Raw genomic sequence first — 17220 nt, 5'->3', positions numbered from 1 at the left:
TCTCCGAAAAAGAAGAGGAATTCAATGTGTTTCAGCAAACTTTTTATTCAAAACTTAACATTACACACATGTCAAATTATACAACCATGTCAGGGAAGCCTTACCTAAGAAAACAAATCACGTTTTAAATCTAGAAGAGACTACTTAAAAGCTTCTTCCAAAATGCATCATGAGGTCTTTTTCCCCCTTTAACAGCCTTCTTCGCTTTTTGATTTCCATCTTAGTGGCAAAATGTAGAAGTCTATGTTTTTTCAACATTCCAGGGTAAGCTGGCAAGGTAAGCTAATGTTTTCCCCTTCTCTTTGTTTTGCTTTTCACGCATGCTCAGTAAGTGATTCTGGTGTCAAACATTTACCTTGCTCATTGTGGATAAGCACACACTGCTAAAGTAGAATTGCCTAGAGTAGAATCCCATTCCTTCCCACATCAACTTTTATTGCACTGTTTACAGCAATAACAAAAATCCATTTTTAAAACATGGCACAGGTTTTTCTTTTTAAATACACTATACCTGAACTTGTCGAAAGATTCCTGGGTTGTACTCATCCAAATACTTCACATGCCACACTAAAAAAGTACCATCCACTGGATGAATGGTGAAGAGCATGTCTGGATTCTTGTTCCATTCTTTAAGCAGCCATTCAATTTTCCGATCTAATAAGACGGTAGGAAGTGGCATGTGTGAGGCAGCTGGTGAAACAATCTTAGGGCTCCCTTCTCTTTCTCCATCTTCATGTTCTGAGGAACCTGTTCCTGTTCCAGTCTCAGATTCTCTATCTAAAGACAATTCTAAAATTAAAACATATAAGAAAAAGTTGCACTGAGTTATGCATTTTCCCAACTATGTTTCCAGCTAAAAATTAGGATAAAATTAATTTAAATAATTATGGCTAATTGCAGATAATAAATAGCAGATTTATTGGGGAAAGATATTGCTCCTAAAATAAATATTACAATTAATTTAAAGCAGATCCAAGCTGTCTTGGAGGAAGCTGATTATTTGGACCCATTTCAAACCGGCTTCAGGGCGGGTTACAGAATTGAGACTGCCATGGTTGCCTTAGTTGATGATGTCCGTCTGGGCATCGACAGGGGAAGTGTGACCCTGTGGGTGCTCTTGGACATCTCAGTGGCCTTCGATACCATAGACCATGGTATCCTTTTGGAATGCCTGAGGGAATTGGAGACACTGCGCTACAGTGGCTCAGTTCCTACCTCTCGGGCAGATTCCAGATGGTGATGCTGGGGGACAGCTGCTCTTCTAAAAGAGAGCTGACATCTGGTGTCCCCAAGGGCGCCACTCTGTCCCCCATGCTGTTTAACGTTTATATGAAGCCGCTGGAAGAGATCACCCAGAGATATGGGGCACAGTTTTATCAGTACGCTGATGACACCCAAATCCATTTCTTTAGGTCTTCGACTGCTGCAGTGACTAAGGATGGCATCTCTCCTCTGGATGCCTGCCTTGGGCCGGTAATGGGCTGGATGAGGGAAAACAAACTCAAGTTGAATCCAGAGAAAACGGAGGCACTCGTGATAGGTACCCCAAGTCCGGGGAAGGAGATTTGCCAACCAGTCCTAGATGGGGTCACACTTCCCCTAAAGGATGAAGCTTTCAGCTTGGGAGTACTCTTGGATTCATCTTTACAGCTGTCATCTCAAATAGATGCGATAGCCAGGAGTGCTTGGTACCAACTTCGGTTGATATGCCAACTGCGACCCTACCTGGACCAAAAGGATCTTGAAGAAGTGGTACATGCACTGGTAATCTCTCGTTTAGATTTCTGTAATGCGCTCTACATGGGGCTTATACCAAGTTCGGAAGCTTCACTGGTTCAAAATGCGGCAGCCAGAGTGGTCACCGGTACATCAAGGTTTGACCACATAACACCTGTGTTAAAATCTCTTCATTGCCTGCTGATCAGCTTCCGAGCACTGTATAAGGTGTTGGTTATTACCTTTAAAGCCCTACATGGCTTGGGCCCGAGTTACTTGAGGGAACGCCTCTCCCTACATAATCCGTCCTGCACACTCAGAACATCTGGGAAAAACCTATTAGAATATCAAAAGGTTAAACTAACAATGACTTCCCATAGAGCTTTTACCGCCTACTGGAAGAGATCCATCTTATTACCACCTTGGATGCTTTTAAGAAGGCACTTAAGCTGGATCTCTTCTGGAGAGCTTACCCACCTGACTTTGTATAAAAGTTTCATTAAACGAAATGCTACACTTCCTTGACTATGACTGGTATGCTGCTATGATTCTATGCAATTTGGTATTTTATATATTGTATTTGCATTGTATTTTTATTGGATGTAATCCCGCCTCGATCCACAGGAAGAGGTAGGAAATATAAACTATTTATCATCATCATCATCATTATTCATTTTTCTCTATTCTAGATATTCAATTGCAGCCACCAAGAAAAAAACAACACATTGCTAACCGTGATCAAGTTTCATGAGTAAACCTCTCTCTTTCTCTTCTTCTTTCTCTGCATCAAAATCCTCTTCTGCTTTTTCCATATGTTGATCAGTAAGTTCTCGAAGATGTTGCATAAAAATTTCAGTGGAGGATGTAAAATGGAATTCTTTATTATTCAGCCAATGAACAACAAAGCCGTCATTTCCGTCATCTAAATTAAAAGCTGTCTTAACCAAAGCTGCTGGAATGTCTGAGAAAAAAATTATAAAAAAACCAAAAGATTGGTCTTGAATAAGATACTTAAGAGATATCTGATAGAGATAGCTAGGCTGCATCAATAGAAGTATAGTGTCTAAACCAAGGGAATAATAAATAATAAATAAATAATAAGTAATAATAATAAACAAAGGGAAGCATCTATTCTGCCTTGGTCAGACCTCACCTGGAATACTGTGCCCAGTTCTGGGCACCACAATTCAAAAAGGATGTTGACAAACTGGAGCATATCCAAAGGAGGGCCACCAAAATGGTGAAGGGTCTGGAAACCATGCCTTATGAAGAAAGACTTAGGGAGCTGGGCATGTTTACACCTTACACCTATTGCCTTCTTCTGAAGTGAGAGAGTGTGACTTACCCAAGGTCACCCACTGGATTTCCCTGGCTGAACAGAGATTCAAACCCTGGTCTCCAGAGTCATAGCCCAATGCTCAAACCACACTGGCTACTGCTGGATTTTAACTCTCAGCATTCCTCACCAGTTATTATACTGGCTAGGGCTGATGGGAATTACAGTCCAACAACATCTCCATACCCCCAAACTCTCCTATGGTACAGAAAGTCCCAATTAATCCTCTGTTGTCCCACTTCTTCAATTGCTTTTTAAAATGTCCCACTTTCTCTCCCACCTCCTACTGTCTTCTGTTTATTTCAATTGCTGCAAAATGAATTAAAAGTGCAAAATTAGTTTTCACTAAATTAACTCAGTGAGAGGAGGAAAGGAAGGGGAGGAATCATATCCTTCCCAGCAGACTCAGACAAAAGCAAATTGCTGCACAGCCTTGTGTGTTCTTCCTTATTATGTAACTTTTACCATCTTAACCACACTCTTATATTGTTTGGCTGCATGCATCCCATGCAGCTTTTCACACATTTCAGCTGTGAAATGCTGGAGGGTATGCATCTGGAGGGCTGTACTTTCCTTACACCTGTTTTTAAAAGCACAGTATTCTGAACTGGCCCTGTATTTTGAAAGAGAAGAGAGTTCTTTTTAAGTGCACAAATACATAGAAATGGAACAATATTTCTAATATGTAATGGAGGGATGAAATCCAAATGTACATAGATTAAACATTTCAAATAGTGTTCTGTTTGTTTTTAAAAATGGACCTAGAAACCGGCCCCAAATCCAATTAGCAAATCTAACTAAAGTAGATCTACTGAATATACTGCTGGATGGTACATAATTTTTGTAAATTTTATTGATTCATTGGATGTACTCTAGCTAGGACTAGCAACTATCATGTGAAAAATATAGAATGCTTTCATGTGAAAAATATAAAATGAAACAAGCTTTATAAAATCTATTTTGAGCCAGCAGAAAGAAGTTAATACCATCTGACTCATTCTGTGTGATGAAGGGATAACCTGAAGCAAGTGAGTTTATTCTCTACAGTAATCAGAGAATGAGCTTTTACCTTTAAACATGTACAGATGTCATAAAGCAGTAATGAGTGTGGAGAATAAATACATTTTCCCTGGCTAATCGAAATCAGGAATCAGCTACTTCTGGTCTGTGCTACTTTCTCATCTGTTCACTTTCAAGTTGGTTCTGTTCTTTTTCTTCACCAGTCTCACACTTCAAAGAACTTCACTCAATGAAAATTTGTATTTAAATGCATAATTTAATTGTATTTTCTGACAAACTACACATCTCTAAAGTATCTTTTTGCAGAATGTGTGATTCTATATTCCCTTTATAAATGTGTTTTTTTTCTGCTAAGAACCTGCAATTCTCAGAGAAGTGTAAAGCTAAATGAAGAACTCTATTTTCATCTGCACATGAATACATATGGTGCAGATCAGGTCACTTAGGATTGGAATGCACAAAGACAGAATTGCTTAAACATTCTTAGGACGAACTGTTCTGAGGGAAAAAATTGTTTATCTCACCTGTATTGGGGTTAATGCTTGCTGCTATATGGAAATGACAGAGAGCATTAGCATGGTGAGAAATGTGTCGCTGAACTTCATGTGTTCCCAGCTGATTAGGCAAATCTTCTGTGCGTGTTATAAGTACTGAAGATCTTCGCTGACCTTTCCTCAGATTTTTTAAATGATGGATTGTCTGTAACAGTTGAAAGAGGGAAGGAGAGAGAACATTTTTAGGCAGAAAATAAATTGAAAGGCTCAGATACAGGATAGATGAAATCTGGCTTGACAACAGTACACGAGAAAGGGATCTAGAAGCCTTAGTACACCACAAGCTGAGCATGAGTCAACAATGTGATGCAGAAGCTAAAAAAGCCAATATGATCCTCGACTGCATCAACAAAAATACAGTGTCTAGATAGAGGAAAGTAATAGTACCACTCTATTCTGCTTTGGTCAGAGCTCACCTGAGATACTGTGTTGGCATGGTCCAGAATTTCAGTGTTTTCAAAAAGCATTTTATGCCCAGGATGGTTTCAAATGTGTTCTGCTACTGCTGATTTTTCTGACTGACTCAATATGCAATGTCTCTCGCATTCCTTGATTTGAGTTTGAAGCATTTGGTGGTCCCTATGTAGACTTGCCCACAGCTGTAGGTATGCAGTAAACTCCTGTGGCCGTGAGAGGGTCTCTCTTGTCCTTCGCTGAGCGCAGCATTTGCTGGATTTTCTTGGTTGGTTTGTAGACCATTTGCAGGTTATGTTTCCTCACCACTTTCCCTATTCTGTCTGTGACTCCTTTGATGTATGGTAAAAATACCTTCCCTTTGGGTGGTTGTTTGTCTTCATTCCTCTGGGTTTTTCTGGGTCTGACAGCCCTTCTAATGTTTGAGCTGGAATAACCATTAGTCTGTAGAGCCCAATCCAGATGCTTCAATTCATCTTCCAGGAAGTGGGGTTCACAGATGTCTACCAGTGTTTTTATTGTGCTTCTTTTTTGTCCTGGGTGATGGTTGGAGTTCTTGTGTAAATATCTGTCCGTGTGTGTAGGTTTTCTGTATACTGTGTGGCCCAACTGTTGCCTCGGTTTGAGGGATGACCAGGACATCCAAAAATGGCAATGTTCGTTCCTTTTATTTTTCCTTTGTGAATTGGGTGTTTGGGTGGATGTTGTTCAGATTGTTCAAAAACACAGTCAGGTTTTCTGTGGCTTCAGATGGTGAAAGTGTCGTCCACATATTGGAACCATGTTGTGGGTTTTTTGGTGCTGTTTCCAGGGCTTGCATTTTGAAGTGTTCCGTGTAGAAGTTTGCTATCACGGGGCTCAGAGGGCTTCCTCTGCTTGTAGAATCTCTCTCTCTCATCTCTCTGCTTGTAGAATCCATTGTCCCACTGGAAGTAGCTTGTGGTGAAGCAATGTTCAAACAGGGATGTGATGTCTTTCAGAACAATTTGTCTGATGAGTGCCATGTTGTCCATTATGGGGAGTTTGGTGAACAAGGAGACAATATCAAAGCTGATTACTATGTCTCTGGGTTTGAGTTTGAGGTTGTTGAGTTTTTCTATGAAGTGAGCTGAGTCCTTGATGTAGTGGGGGGGTTTGTCCTATGTGTGTTTGCAATTGTGCAACCAAGAAAATCCAGCAAGTGCTACGCTCAACAAAAGACAGGAGAGACCCTCTTATGGTCCCAGGGGTTTACTGCACACTGTGCAGCTGTGGACATGTCTACATAGGGACCACCAAACGCAATGTTCAAACACGAATCAAGGAACAGGAGAGACACTGCAGACTGGGTCAGTCAAAAAAATCAGCAGTAGTAGAACACATCGTAAACCATCTCAGGCATAAAATGCTGTTTGACAACACTGAAATTCTGGACCATGCCAACAGCTGTCAGGTCAGAATGCACAGGGAAGCCATTGAAATCCATAAACACCTGGGCAACTTCAACAGGAAAGAAGAAACCCTTAAAGTAAACAAAGTTTGGCTACCAGTCCTGAAAAACCACCAAAATCAAGACCCAGCCCATGCATATGAAAACCACCCAGGGTGAGGGGGGTTTCCCAGCAGACAATGTATCATTAATTAAATAGACACCCTGAGGCCTTGCCATTCAACAACAGAACAATACACAGATTAACATGCAAATCACTTCCCCTCAACCAATAGTATATATAACCCACTCTCTTCCATGCCAGCGTTCTCTGAAGATGACAGCCACAGCTGCTGGCAAAACTTCAGGAAAAAACTCTTCTAGAACACAGCCTCATAGCCTGAAAAACCCACAAAAAAACAATTGGACTACTATTCCCAAATTCCCTCCAAAACTGCACAGAAATCAAAATGAGCCTCAGTGTCTTATTATTTATTTCATCATACCTCTAAAGCATTCTGAATATTATCTTTGTGCCTCCTAGAATGAGAAAAACTGCTGCTGCTGCTAATGCTGGATGTGCTAGTTTCACAGATTTGCTCCCCCAGAAGAGTATCTTCAGGTAATAATGTCTCTGCCCATAGCCGGCAAATACCATCATGGCATGAAGTAAGTAGTACATTGCAGACAGATCCCCTAAAGAGAAACACAAGGATTAGCATTTGCAGCTTAATGGAAGTGGGGCAGACCTAAGCAGAGTCAACAATTTCTATAGTTATCAGTAACAACAAATTGAGTCTGCCACCATGTGTTAGAGTATCCTCTTTTCTAAAGAAAGAAGCACTTCCATTCAGGTTCCACCCATCCAGTCCCTGCAAGCAGGGCATTCCATTCTCTTTTTGTTCTATTTTTCATTTCCAAGTGCTGCTTTACATGCAGTATCTGCTGAGCATGTTAAATTCCCATTTGACTTTCCCCCTTGCTATTATGTTGTTCATTCTGAAATACATTTCACTCCTTGGGTTTGTTCCCAACCCCACAAATACTTCCTCTGGTTTCTTATTTACACTCTTTTGGCTTTGATCCTGTTTGTACTCACAAGATGTGTTCACTAGTAAGAGTGACAGTTCATAATAGTCACTTTGGCGTGCCTTCTTTACATTGTCCCAACCTGCTAAGCCCAACCATTAATAAATTATGACCAACACTGAAAGAACCATGAAATTAATTGCATCACCTGGCTCTCCCCTGCTTCTCAAACAACAGCCTACTTAAGCCACACAGAAAGCTATTTTTAAGTGGAAACAAGTTTCATAATAAGTTTTTGATTTAGGAACTAGGCCAGGTGTCCAAATTTCCATTGAGTGAGTATAAGACCCCTGTACTGAGCAAAGCAAAGCTTATTTCTCAGCAAATTTGAAAAGGATCTGTTAGCAGCTCTTAGGATTCAGCCCTGCAATTCTACGCTACATGCCAAACTTGTGTGACTTTAGTATGAAAAGTAGAATTGTTGGTCAGAGTGACCAGTGTAACATGGACTTACAATCTTTCATGGATCCACAAAATACTAGCATATATTAATAGAAGTGGATAAACTTGTAGCATCTCTGGGTTGTTGTGTTTTTTTAATTAAGACTGAAAGTCTTGTTGTTACTGCTGTAACTTTTCCCCCCAAGATTATTCTAACCTGGGCATAAACTTGCTAGTTTTTCGCCATGAAAATCCTGTCACTGCTCGAGGATGTGCCAGATACACAAATGCAAAGTGGACCGGTGTGGAGCTTTTCCTTGGTTCATCACTCTCTTGGGGGCAAAGAGAGGACTTCCAGCCAGTCATTGGATACCAGACTTTTAAGAGACAATCATCCTAGACAAATCAACACAGAGCAAATTGGCAGATAAAATAGAGCAATCCTTCTTTCCAATTTTACTGTCTCAATCAAAATCCCAAATCCACTCCAACATAGTTATGAGTCTTTCAGGAAAGTGGAGGATGAATATGAAACAACACCATCAGTTTATGTTCAATCTTGCAGTAGGAATATGTTATTATGAAGGATTTTAAAAAGGCATAGATCCTTATCATATTACACTGCTATAGTGTTATATGCCATTTTAATTTTAATGGCAACATCCTATGGAATCCTGGATTCTGCAGTTTTAAGAAGAACTTAGAATTCTCAGCTAGAGAATTAATCTATCATTGTTAGCTGTGGGATATATTTTAACCAGTAAGGCATCCACAGTAATGAGTTTCTCAATGTTTCATTTAATGTATTTGGATGGTAAATTAAATTAAGTAATTCTAATATGTGACAGACATATTAAAATAAAATACTGAATAGTTAAGTATTTTCTGGAGTGAGAGCACAAGTATATATTAAATCATATAGCATAACAGTAACACAACAGACACAGTGTCTGTGTTTTCTTCCCTTTCTTTCTTTCTTTGCACAGAAAGGCAGAACATATGAATGATGGCTGGTAGGCAGCAAAAACCAGCGTCAAACTAAGTTAAATGCATGATTACCTGTCAGCATCATGGTTTGTGTTGTTGCTTTGCTTGTTGAAGTGCCAGATGGATAAGGACTGGGACTCTGGTGCATGGGGGGGGGGGGGGTAATTAATCCCCCCACACAAGTGGTCTACAAAAATAAAACTTCTATTGGCATCAGGAGCAGTGGAACGCAGAGGGGCAGAGGGAAGTGTAAAACCTATGCTTAATGTACTCCTAATCCTGAGTAGCACTGTCCCTCCTGTGGCTGCTATTTAACAAGCAAAACTCCTCAGCCATTTTCTCTGGTTCTGCATATAATGGTAAACAACACTGCAGTTTGTTGAAAAAATGAATGAACAAATGAATGAATAAACAAAATCCTGCTTTGTTCTTGTGTCCAAACTCTGGTTTGGTTTGTTAGCTAGTTGTAAACCACAATGAAAAACAGCCATTTATTTTTGGCTTATGAACTCTGGCTTACTTTAAACATGTCTGAACCCACAACTGAACCCACAACTGTGGCTTGTTTCTCCAGGTGTCTTACAATTGAAACATGAGCTGACAAAAGAGGAAGCAGAGAAAGAGATCAGCATTTTGTTCTTTTCATGTAGATTCTTACAGCTCTTTTCACATACAGTGGGGCCTTCCCCTTACGCAGGAGGATCCGTTCCGGATCCCCCCGTATAAGGGGAAATCTATGTATGCTCACATCCCATTAGAAATAATGGGGCGCATTCATGCGGCGGCGCACGCACCATGGGCATGCACATCATTGTTTTTACCACTGTGTGGCTTCCACCTAAGCTGGAAGCCGTATATAGTGCACCCGCTTATGGTGCAGGTGCACGGTACTATGAATGCCTCTTTATTTCTACTGAATGTCTTGAATCTGGATAAAATGTTGGCAAAACCACCACCTGACTCCCACCTGACTTTTACTAACAATGACTTTGGCATGAAAGTTGGAACTATAACCAAGGTCAACTTATCCTCATCCTGTCTACATAGATTTGGATAAATAGGTAAGAGTCAGTTTTGAAATACAACATTCCTATGAAGTGGCCGCTAAAAAGAACACTTTAAATATAAAATACCTTAAAACACTTTAAATATAAAATACCCATGAAGGCTCAAAGGAGTCTTCAATTTAAGCTCCAAGAGAGAAATCTATGTAGTGTCGGTGGAGCACTTAAAACTGCATCTCTAGGAAATTAACAGATGGATGTGAAGATAGTGGATTTTGGATATAGTGGATAACTTCTGTCTGACACCTTTGCTTCTTGGAAGGTAAGTTGTCACTTTCAGAGGCACCCTCTAATTACTTTTGCTTTCTCTCATTTCCTAAAGCTGATGCCTTTCTTGCCCTAATATTTTAATTTTCAACAGAGATGTCACATTGTCCAACTGGCTGGCAAGGCAAGAAAATTAAAAGTGAGGACAGGGAAGTTGAAAGCAACAGCTATAATATGTTGAAATTCTGAGAATCTTGCCTGATCTTGTTGGCAAGAGGCATAAACCCACTGTGGATTGTTCCTTCAGCCTCACTGAGAATTGCCCTGCTCCTTCTCTTTTTGGGTTTCCCATTCATTATTTTTACTCAGCAAGACATGAATCTGCTATAGCAGTGTTACTCAAAGTGGTGGTCTGTGGTGGTGTGCCAGTCTGCAACCTATGGGCTGCCAGTTCACAGCAAGTTTCCAAAAAGAAAGAAACAGTTGTAGTTAATTGGCACAAATATGGTGCCAGTTCCTCTGGCATGCTATGAAAAGAAAAAATCCTGTCAGTCCTCATATCAGATAGCTTAGGAAGTACTGTATATTTTCCAAACTTAGCTATTCTCTTTTAATACCTTGGAGTGTACCACAATATCATTCTCTTATCCCGATTTTAGCCAATGGCCAAGAAGTGGTCACACAGCCTATACTGAAAACATGACTGGGGTATGAAGTTAGGAAAATACAGTGGACCCTTGTTAAACACTGGGGTTTGATTCCAAGATCCCCCGTGGATAATGAAATCTGTGGATGCTCAAGTCCCATTAAATATAATGACATAGCAAAATGGTGTCCCTTATTTAAAAAAAATGGAAAATCAAGGTTTGATATTTGAAATTTATACTTTTTTTGAACATTTTCAAACCTTGGATGCTTGAATCCGTGTATAAAAAAAATCCGTGTATAAGAAGGGCCAACTGTAATTAGATGAGATTATAACAATTTCAATGTATTATCTAAAACTAATAGATCCTGAAGAATATATATATATAAAAAAAACGCGCGAAAAGGATAATTTCTGAATAAAGCAGAAGAAAATAAAGCCAATTAAAAACGTAAGTTTCAAACATACTAAAATTGCAATCACTAATGTAAACCTAACTGAGTTCCATGCAGTAACTGAAATGGAAACCTTCCCTGCCAAAGAGAGAAAATGGCTTCTAAGACCATCTGCTTCAGTTATTTACTCACAGAACTCTAGTGCTACACATGAACATTTACAACAGATGGAGACAGATGAAAAAAGAGTCTCTGAATATCTTCCTTTAGGCTAGTAACTGGTAAGAATAACTCTGGTCAAATGTAATATTAAGGGAAGATTATAAGTGAAAATAATGATATGTTACATTGATATAAACAGTCACAGTTGAAATGTTAGATCTTAGCTTTCAAGTCTAGCATGTTAGGAGTGCAACAAGCCAAAGATCCTGGCTTTGACATAATGCTAACAAGTAATAGGCGAAGGTCCCTTCTGATTTGTTTAGCTGTTTCCACTGCCAGAAACAACAAAACAAGAGCAATTGGGCAGTACACAATAACTTGTTCCCAATAATTCTGGAACTACTTCATTATTTTAGAGGGATATTCCACTTCCAGATTTTAACATCTTTAGAATTACCACCTTAAATGAAGAGCAGGAATATTTAAAAACCAAAAACAGTGTGTAACAGATCAAGCCTGAAATTTCCCTAGAAGCCAAGATGATTAAACCGAGGCTGTTGTCCACTGGCCACATCATGAGAAGGCACAACTCAATGGAAAAGACAATAATGCTAGGAAAGGTGGAGGTGAGTAGAAAAGAGAGGAAGAGTGTATGCTAGATGGATGGACTCTATTAAGGAGGTCACGAGTATGAATTTACAGGAACTAAGCTGAGTAATGGAGGATAAGGAGTCTTGGGGATGTCTCATCCCCTGCCCATGCTATCAGTTGAGATTGACTCAAAGGCGGTTAAATAATAACAATAAACCAGCCATAAAAATATAAACCACTATAAATTTAAGCAGCTGCTTTAAAACAACTTTGAATCTTAAAACCTAGCATTTACATGGCTACGAATATTTAAAATGCTTTACACTCATGACCTTACAACAACTCCCAAAGGTTGGTCAGTTATTATCACTATATTTCAGTCAGTAACAGGTCATGGAAAAGGCCTTTGCCCAAAAGGCACGACAGCCACCGTCAATCAGAGACCAGAGCTAGTAATCCTGGGTTAGATGGGTGAATCATCTAACCTGCAAAAGAAATATAGCGGACCCTTGTTATACGATGGGGTTTGGTTCCAAGATCCCCTGTGGATAACAAAATCCGTGGATGCTCAAGTCCCATTAAATATAATGACATAGCAAAATGTTGTCCCTTATAAAAAATGGAAAATCAAGGTTTGATATTTGAAATTTATACTTTTTAAGAACATTTTCAAACCATGGATACTTTAATCTGTGTATAAAAAATCCGCATATAAGAAGGGCCAACTGTATTTCTATGTTTCCCTTGCTTCCTTCTCTTAAAAAGACAACAATACCAAAGAAAGAAGCAAGGAAGGAGGGAGAAATGTTAAATGGCTGAAACATATGGAGGACCAAAGGCTTTCTGTCCCTTCACTAGCTAAAGACCACTCTGATGTCATATTTATAGTTAATCACAAATAATTCCATTTCCTGTGTTAATAATAGCATTACTTACTACTTTTATTATTAATAGTACAGCCCACTACCCTCAATGTCAATCTCTCTCTCTCTCTCTCTCTCTCTCTCTCACACACACACACACACACACACACACACACACACACACACACACACACAGATATTACTACTTCTGTTCTAGGAGTTCTAGAAAACATCACTAGCCACAGAGTTGATATATATATAAAGCAGTAGCCTTTGTCACACACCTCAAAGAATAATTCATTCCCTCTCGCTTATCCCTACCTTCCCAGCTGTTGCAAAATATTCACCATCTGGTGACCATTCCATCAAATGGACAGACACTGCAGTCCTAAAACAGAAAGAGAATGCAAGTCTCAATTTAAGGAGATAATACTATTTTAAGTAACGATTAGTGCAAATGTAAAAACATTTACAATATCAGGATGGATCAGCTATGGTAAACTAAGGTTATTATCACAAACAATCTTGTTAAAGCACATAGAACTAGATACAACAACTTAATTTTTGTGGTTATTGTGGTTTTAAATTAGATATGTAGTTTAATAACTTTTTAAGGGGGGAGGGAAATATATTGTTTTTATGCTGTATGTTATTTTAATGTTGTAAACTGCCCAGATTGGTTCGCCACAGGGCGGTATATAAATAAAATAATTTATTATTATTATTATTATTATTATTATTATTATGATTATTATTATTTAATTGCTGCAAGATGTTAACAAAATTTTAAAAGGAGTTATTTTGTGATCCAGGAGCATCATTAACTATATTGGCAACCCTGGCAAAATGCTGAAATTGTGCTTTTTCTCCTTCTCTCTCTTTAGGAACACAAAGATCTCATTGCCCATGCTGAGATGCTCAGGCTGGGAAAAAGGAGTATGTATCTGTTACTGTGGGGAAAGGGGAATTTCATGTTAACATTTAGTATGCAAACCAAATGTGATTTGCACACTGGACTTGTCAATACCAAGAGGGTAATGCCCACCTACAGTATGTGATATAGTTGTAATTGGACATTCAATGGCAAACTGAGATCTGTGTTTTCACTTTTCCACTTTCAAACCAGAAACTGAAAGCCATACCAAAGAGTGGGTTCCATGTCTGATTTGGAGGATTAGCATAAACCATAGCCTGTTAATTTATATGTTACTGTTATTTTCTGCTTACGGTAAATAGGAACATGGAAGGGAACCCAGATCAATGAGAGAGAAGGGGGATCATGGAAGCCCTGGTGTTGCAGTGGTTAAAAGCTTGTACTGCAGCCACAGAGTTGTGAGTTCGATCCCAGGCAGGGCTCCGGGATCCACTCAGCCTTCCATGCTTTTCTAGGTCAGTAAAATGAATACCCAGCTTGTCTTATAGATTGTAAATCATTTAGGGAATGTTAATTCACTAAGTGGTAGAGAAATGAACTTGTTACTGCTATTGCTATTGCTATAAGCCATTTCCAACTCTCAGTTGTCTGAACCAGCCAGAGTTTTGTTATATTCAACAGGGATAAATTACATACTTTATCTCTCATACATACATACATACATACAGAGAGAGTTATATTCAAAAGAAATAGGCATCACAGTAACCCCAAGTTTACAGATACCAAGGTCCCACTGTACTTACATTTTTCTAACTATGTTTTCCAGTAATGTAACTGGAATGCAATGGTAAGTTATAGGAATTTATACTGAATGCCACATACTAAATGAATTAAAATTCTTTAAAACTATTACTGAGGGAAATGCAAAATGTTGCTATTTTTTCTCTTCCCCAAATAGACAACATACTTGCACTGCCAGACACATTTCCAGTCATTTAGAACAGGATGGACTTTATCCTCTTTGACCACTGTGTCAGGATCATCTTCTTCCTCCTCTTCCAGGATATCATTAGATGGAGGGGCCCACAACTGCAAATAATCTGTTGCTGTCAACAACCGGTTACCTGAAAACAAAGAATATTTAAGTGAAATACAATTTAGAGACATAGCTGTATTAGTGTGGAATATCAGTATGCAAAGGAATCTTGTAGCACCCTTGAGCCTGAGTGAATAATGTTGAAGCATAACTTTTTTCACTCAGTCTCAAAGGTACTACATGATTTCTTTGCATAAGTGAAACAGTGAAGGACAGAGAATTTTTAAATATATCTTCATATTATTCACAACTATATGCTCATCTGATAACACTTTCAAATAACACTATTTTATTGTATTTTATTTATTTATTGTATTTTATTTTATTATCTTTATTTTTACTGTTGTAACCCGCCTGGATTCCTTGTGATTGGGCGGGCTATAAATAAATTATTATTATTACTATTATTATTATTATTATTATTATTATTATATTGGGAAAGTGTATTTACTTAAATATGTAAAAAAATAAAATTACAGTTAACACAAATAGTTTTTTGTCATATAATTATATTCAAAGCCATTTGGGATGTCACAACATTTTATCCTTGCTTATTCTCATAATTATCCTAAAAATGCTAAGATATATTCATGCTAGAGTGCTGGACAAAATTACTAAATATTTTCCAGCTGCACCTTGTTCAGATTGTTAGAATAAAAAGTTATCCCATGATGGAGATTTGCACTGTAGCAGGCTGCATAAATATAAATACTGAGAACTGACTTCACATCAAATTACCTTGAGGATCCCATGCTAAGTTGAAGGTCATAGAACTGAGGAAAAACTGTCCTGTTTTCAGCCACTGACACTTTAGTTGCTGTAATGTAAATATTAAGAATTATTTTAGGAGACAACAACTAGAGAGGTAAAATGTTTATTTTTACACAAAGTTACAAACTTGCACTTCAGATTTTATTATTTTCTATGACTTCTTTCAACAAGAGTAAGCAAGTATACTGCTGTCAAACAGAATTCTTCAGTGACAATAATTAAAGCCAATAACATAGTCAAAGTAACCACCTAGAACATAGTCACGGCTCTAGAATGAACACAACCCAAAAGCGTGCTTGCACTCCTGCTGTTCTTCATGAGTAGCTATTTTCTCTACATCATGAAACAGGTGGGGGAAATTAGTTTATTTTCCATTAGTTCTTTGGGGGAAAACATCAAAGATTTCCATAGAAAACAGGATCCTTTTTAAAAATTATTTATTCAAAGAACTCTGACTGAAAAATCCTTCTCCTGCTCAGACCTGTCTTTTTAAGTAAAGTGTCTGAAAAATTCAAAAATCTTGAGTGACAATTTTAGGATCTTTTGGTTCCTGATGCTACCTCTACTCACATTGTTATTCTGCAAAGCTTTTATATGACTCTTCAAGGCCTTTTATTATTTTTGTATTGTTGCTTTATATTATTGTTATAAAACAAATAAAATTTTCAATTAAAAAACTCTTCAAGAGAACTCTATCTGTCACAGCAAACCGACAATGGATAGCACATGCCACTGCTTGGCCAGTGCAGTGGCAGAAAGAGCATGGTTCATCAGGAAACACTGACTATGGGACAGTGTAGTGATGCAGTGCAAAGATTCAGCAAGGCTTACCTACTTGTGCCAGAAGGAAGCAGTAGAAAGCACAAGGCTGTTGAACAGATAGCATGTCAGAACACTCATCTATTCAGCAACCATATGGTGCCAACTGCAAGATGCACACCTGTACTATCATCTCCAAGCGTTGCTATGCTATAGTTGCAGGAGAATTCACTTAACACTACCTCAGAAGCTGAACTGCTCCACTGCAAAGCTATGTAATGGCAGGGTGAAAAGTGGTTGGTAGGAGAGGGAATGTTTATGCCCAAGGCTTTTCCCTAGTAACCATTTCCGAAGCTGGTAATGCCTCTGATGGCAAACTTACATTACTGGGGAAGTTATAAAAGAAGAAATTACCAGAAGAAAATTGCAGGAGGAAGAATGAAGCGCCCTTCTTATCTCTGCCATTTCTTCCCTGCAAATCACCTCCTAGGGCATTACTTTGCAGAAGAGAAACAGTGCAAACTGAGTGAACTAGTTGGCTATGGAATGTGATGATTTAATACTGACAATTGAAAGAAATTAATACTAGCAATACTGTTACAAATCCAAGGGAGTAGGGAAATACAATACTTACACAATTTCTCTTGTGAGAATTTACCCCAAGGGGTTCAAAAATACACACAGCGTTTCCATACGAGGCTGCAATCTAGAGCAAAGCAAGTGAACAAAAAGCTGTCTGAGAAAGTAAGTGAAATATTTTTTCTATTTCTGTTTATTCCTCTCCTACAGAGTATTGTATAGATTCTGAGAGAAGGACATGTTGCTTACCTGTAACTGTGTTTCTGTGAGTGGTCATCTGTGAACTTACACACATGGGCTATAATGCA

The 17220-nt window shown here is 38.5% G+C and overlaps 1 protein-coding gene across 6 annotated transcripts in view; it reads right to left on the bottom strand.

Annotated features, from left to right (window-relative positions):
* LOC149307288 (dmX-like protein 2) overlaps positions 1-17220 on the bottom strand; it is a 96951-nt gene that overhangs the window by 59781 nt on the left and 19950 nt on the right. For 4 of the 6 annotated variants that reach the window (XM_089538814.1, XM_089538818.1, XM_089538817.1 and 1 more), the window contains exons 3-11: positions 16968-17039; positions 15542-15620; positions 14675-14831; positions 13155-13221; positions 8136-8314; positions 6955-7144; positions 4597-4771; positions 2450-2677; positions 512-789 (exon numbers count right to left, since the gene is read on the bottom strand). In XM_089538814.1, the coding sequence (XP_089394940.1) occupies positions 512-789; positions 2450-2677; positions 4597-4771; positions 6955-7144; positions 8136-8314; positions 13155-13221; positions 14675-14831; positions 15542-15620; positions 16968-17039 (1425 nt within the window). The remainder of the gene's footprint in view (positions 1-511; positions 790-2449; positions 2678-4596; positions 4772-6954; positions 7145-8135; positions 8315-13154; positions 13222-14674; positions 14832-15541; positions 15621-16967; positions 17040-17220) is intronic. The other 2 variants (XM_089538816.1, XM_089538820.1) reach the window with 1 other exon arrangement.

The sequence above is a fragment of the Sceloporus occidentalis genome, unplaced genomic scaffold (assembly GCF_023333645.1).
Source record: "Sceloporus occidentalis isolate IW3139 unplaced genomic scaffold, rSceOcc1.0.p SCAF_9, whole genome shotgun sequence".
Lineage (NCBI taxonomy): Eukaryota > Metazoa > Chordata > Lepidosauria > Squamata > Phrynosomatidae > Sceloporus > Sceloporus occidentalis.
Note: the sequence above shows the minus strand (reverse complement) of the source record. Positions and strands in the feature narration are given on the sequence as shown.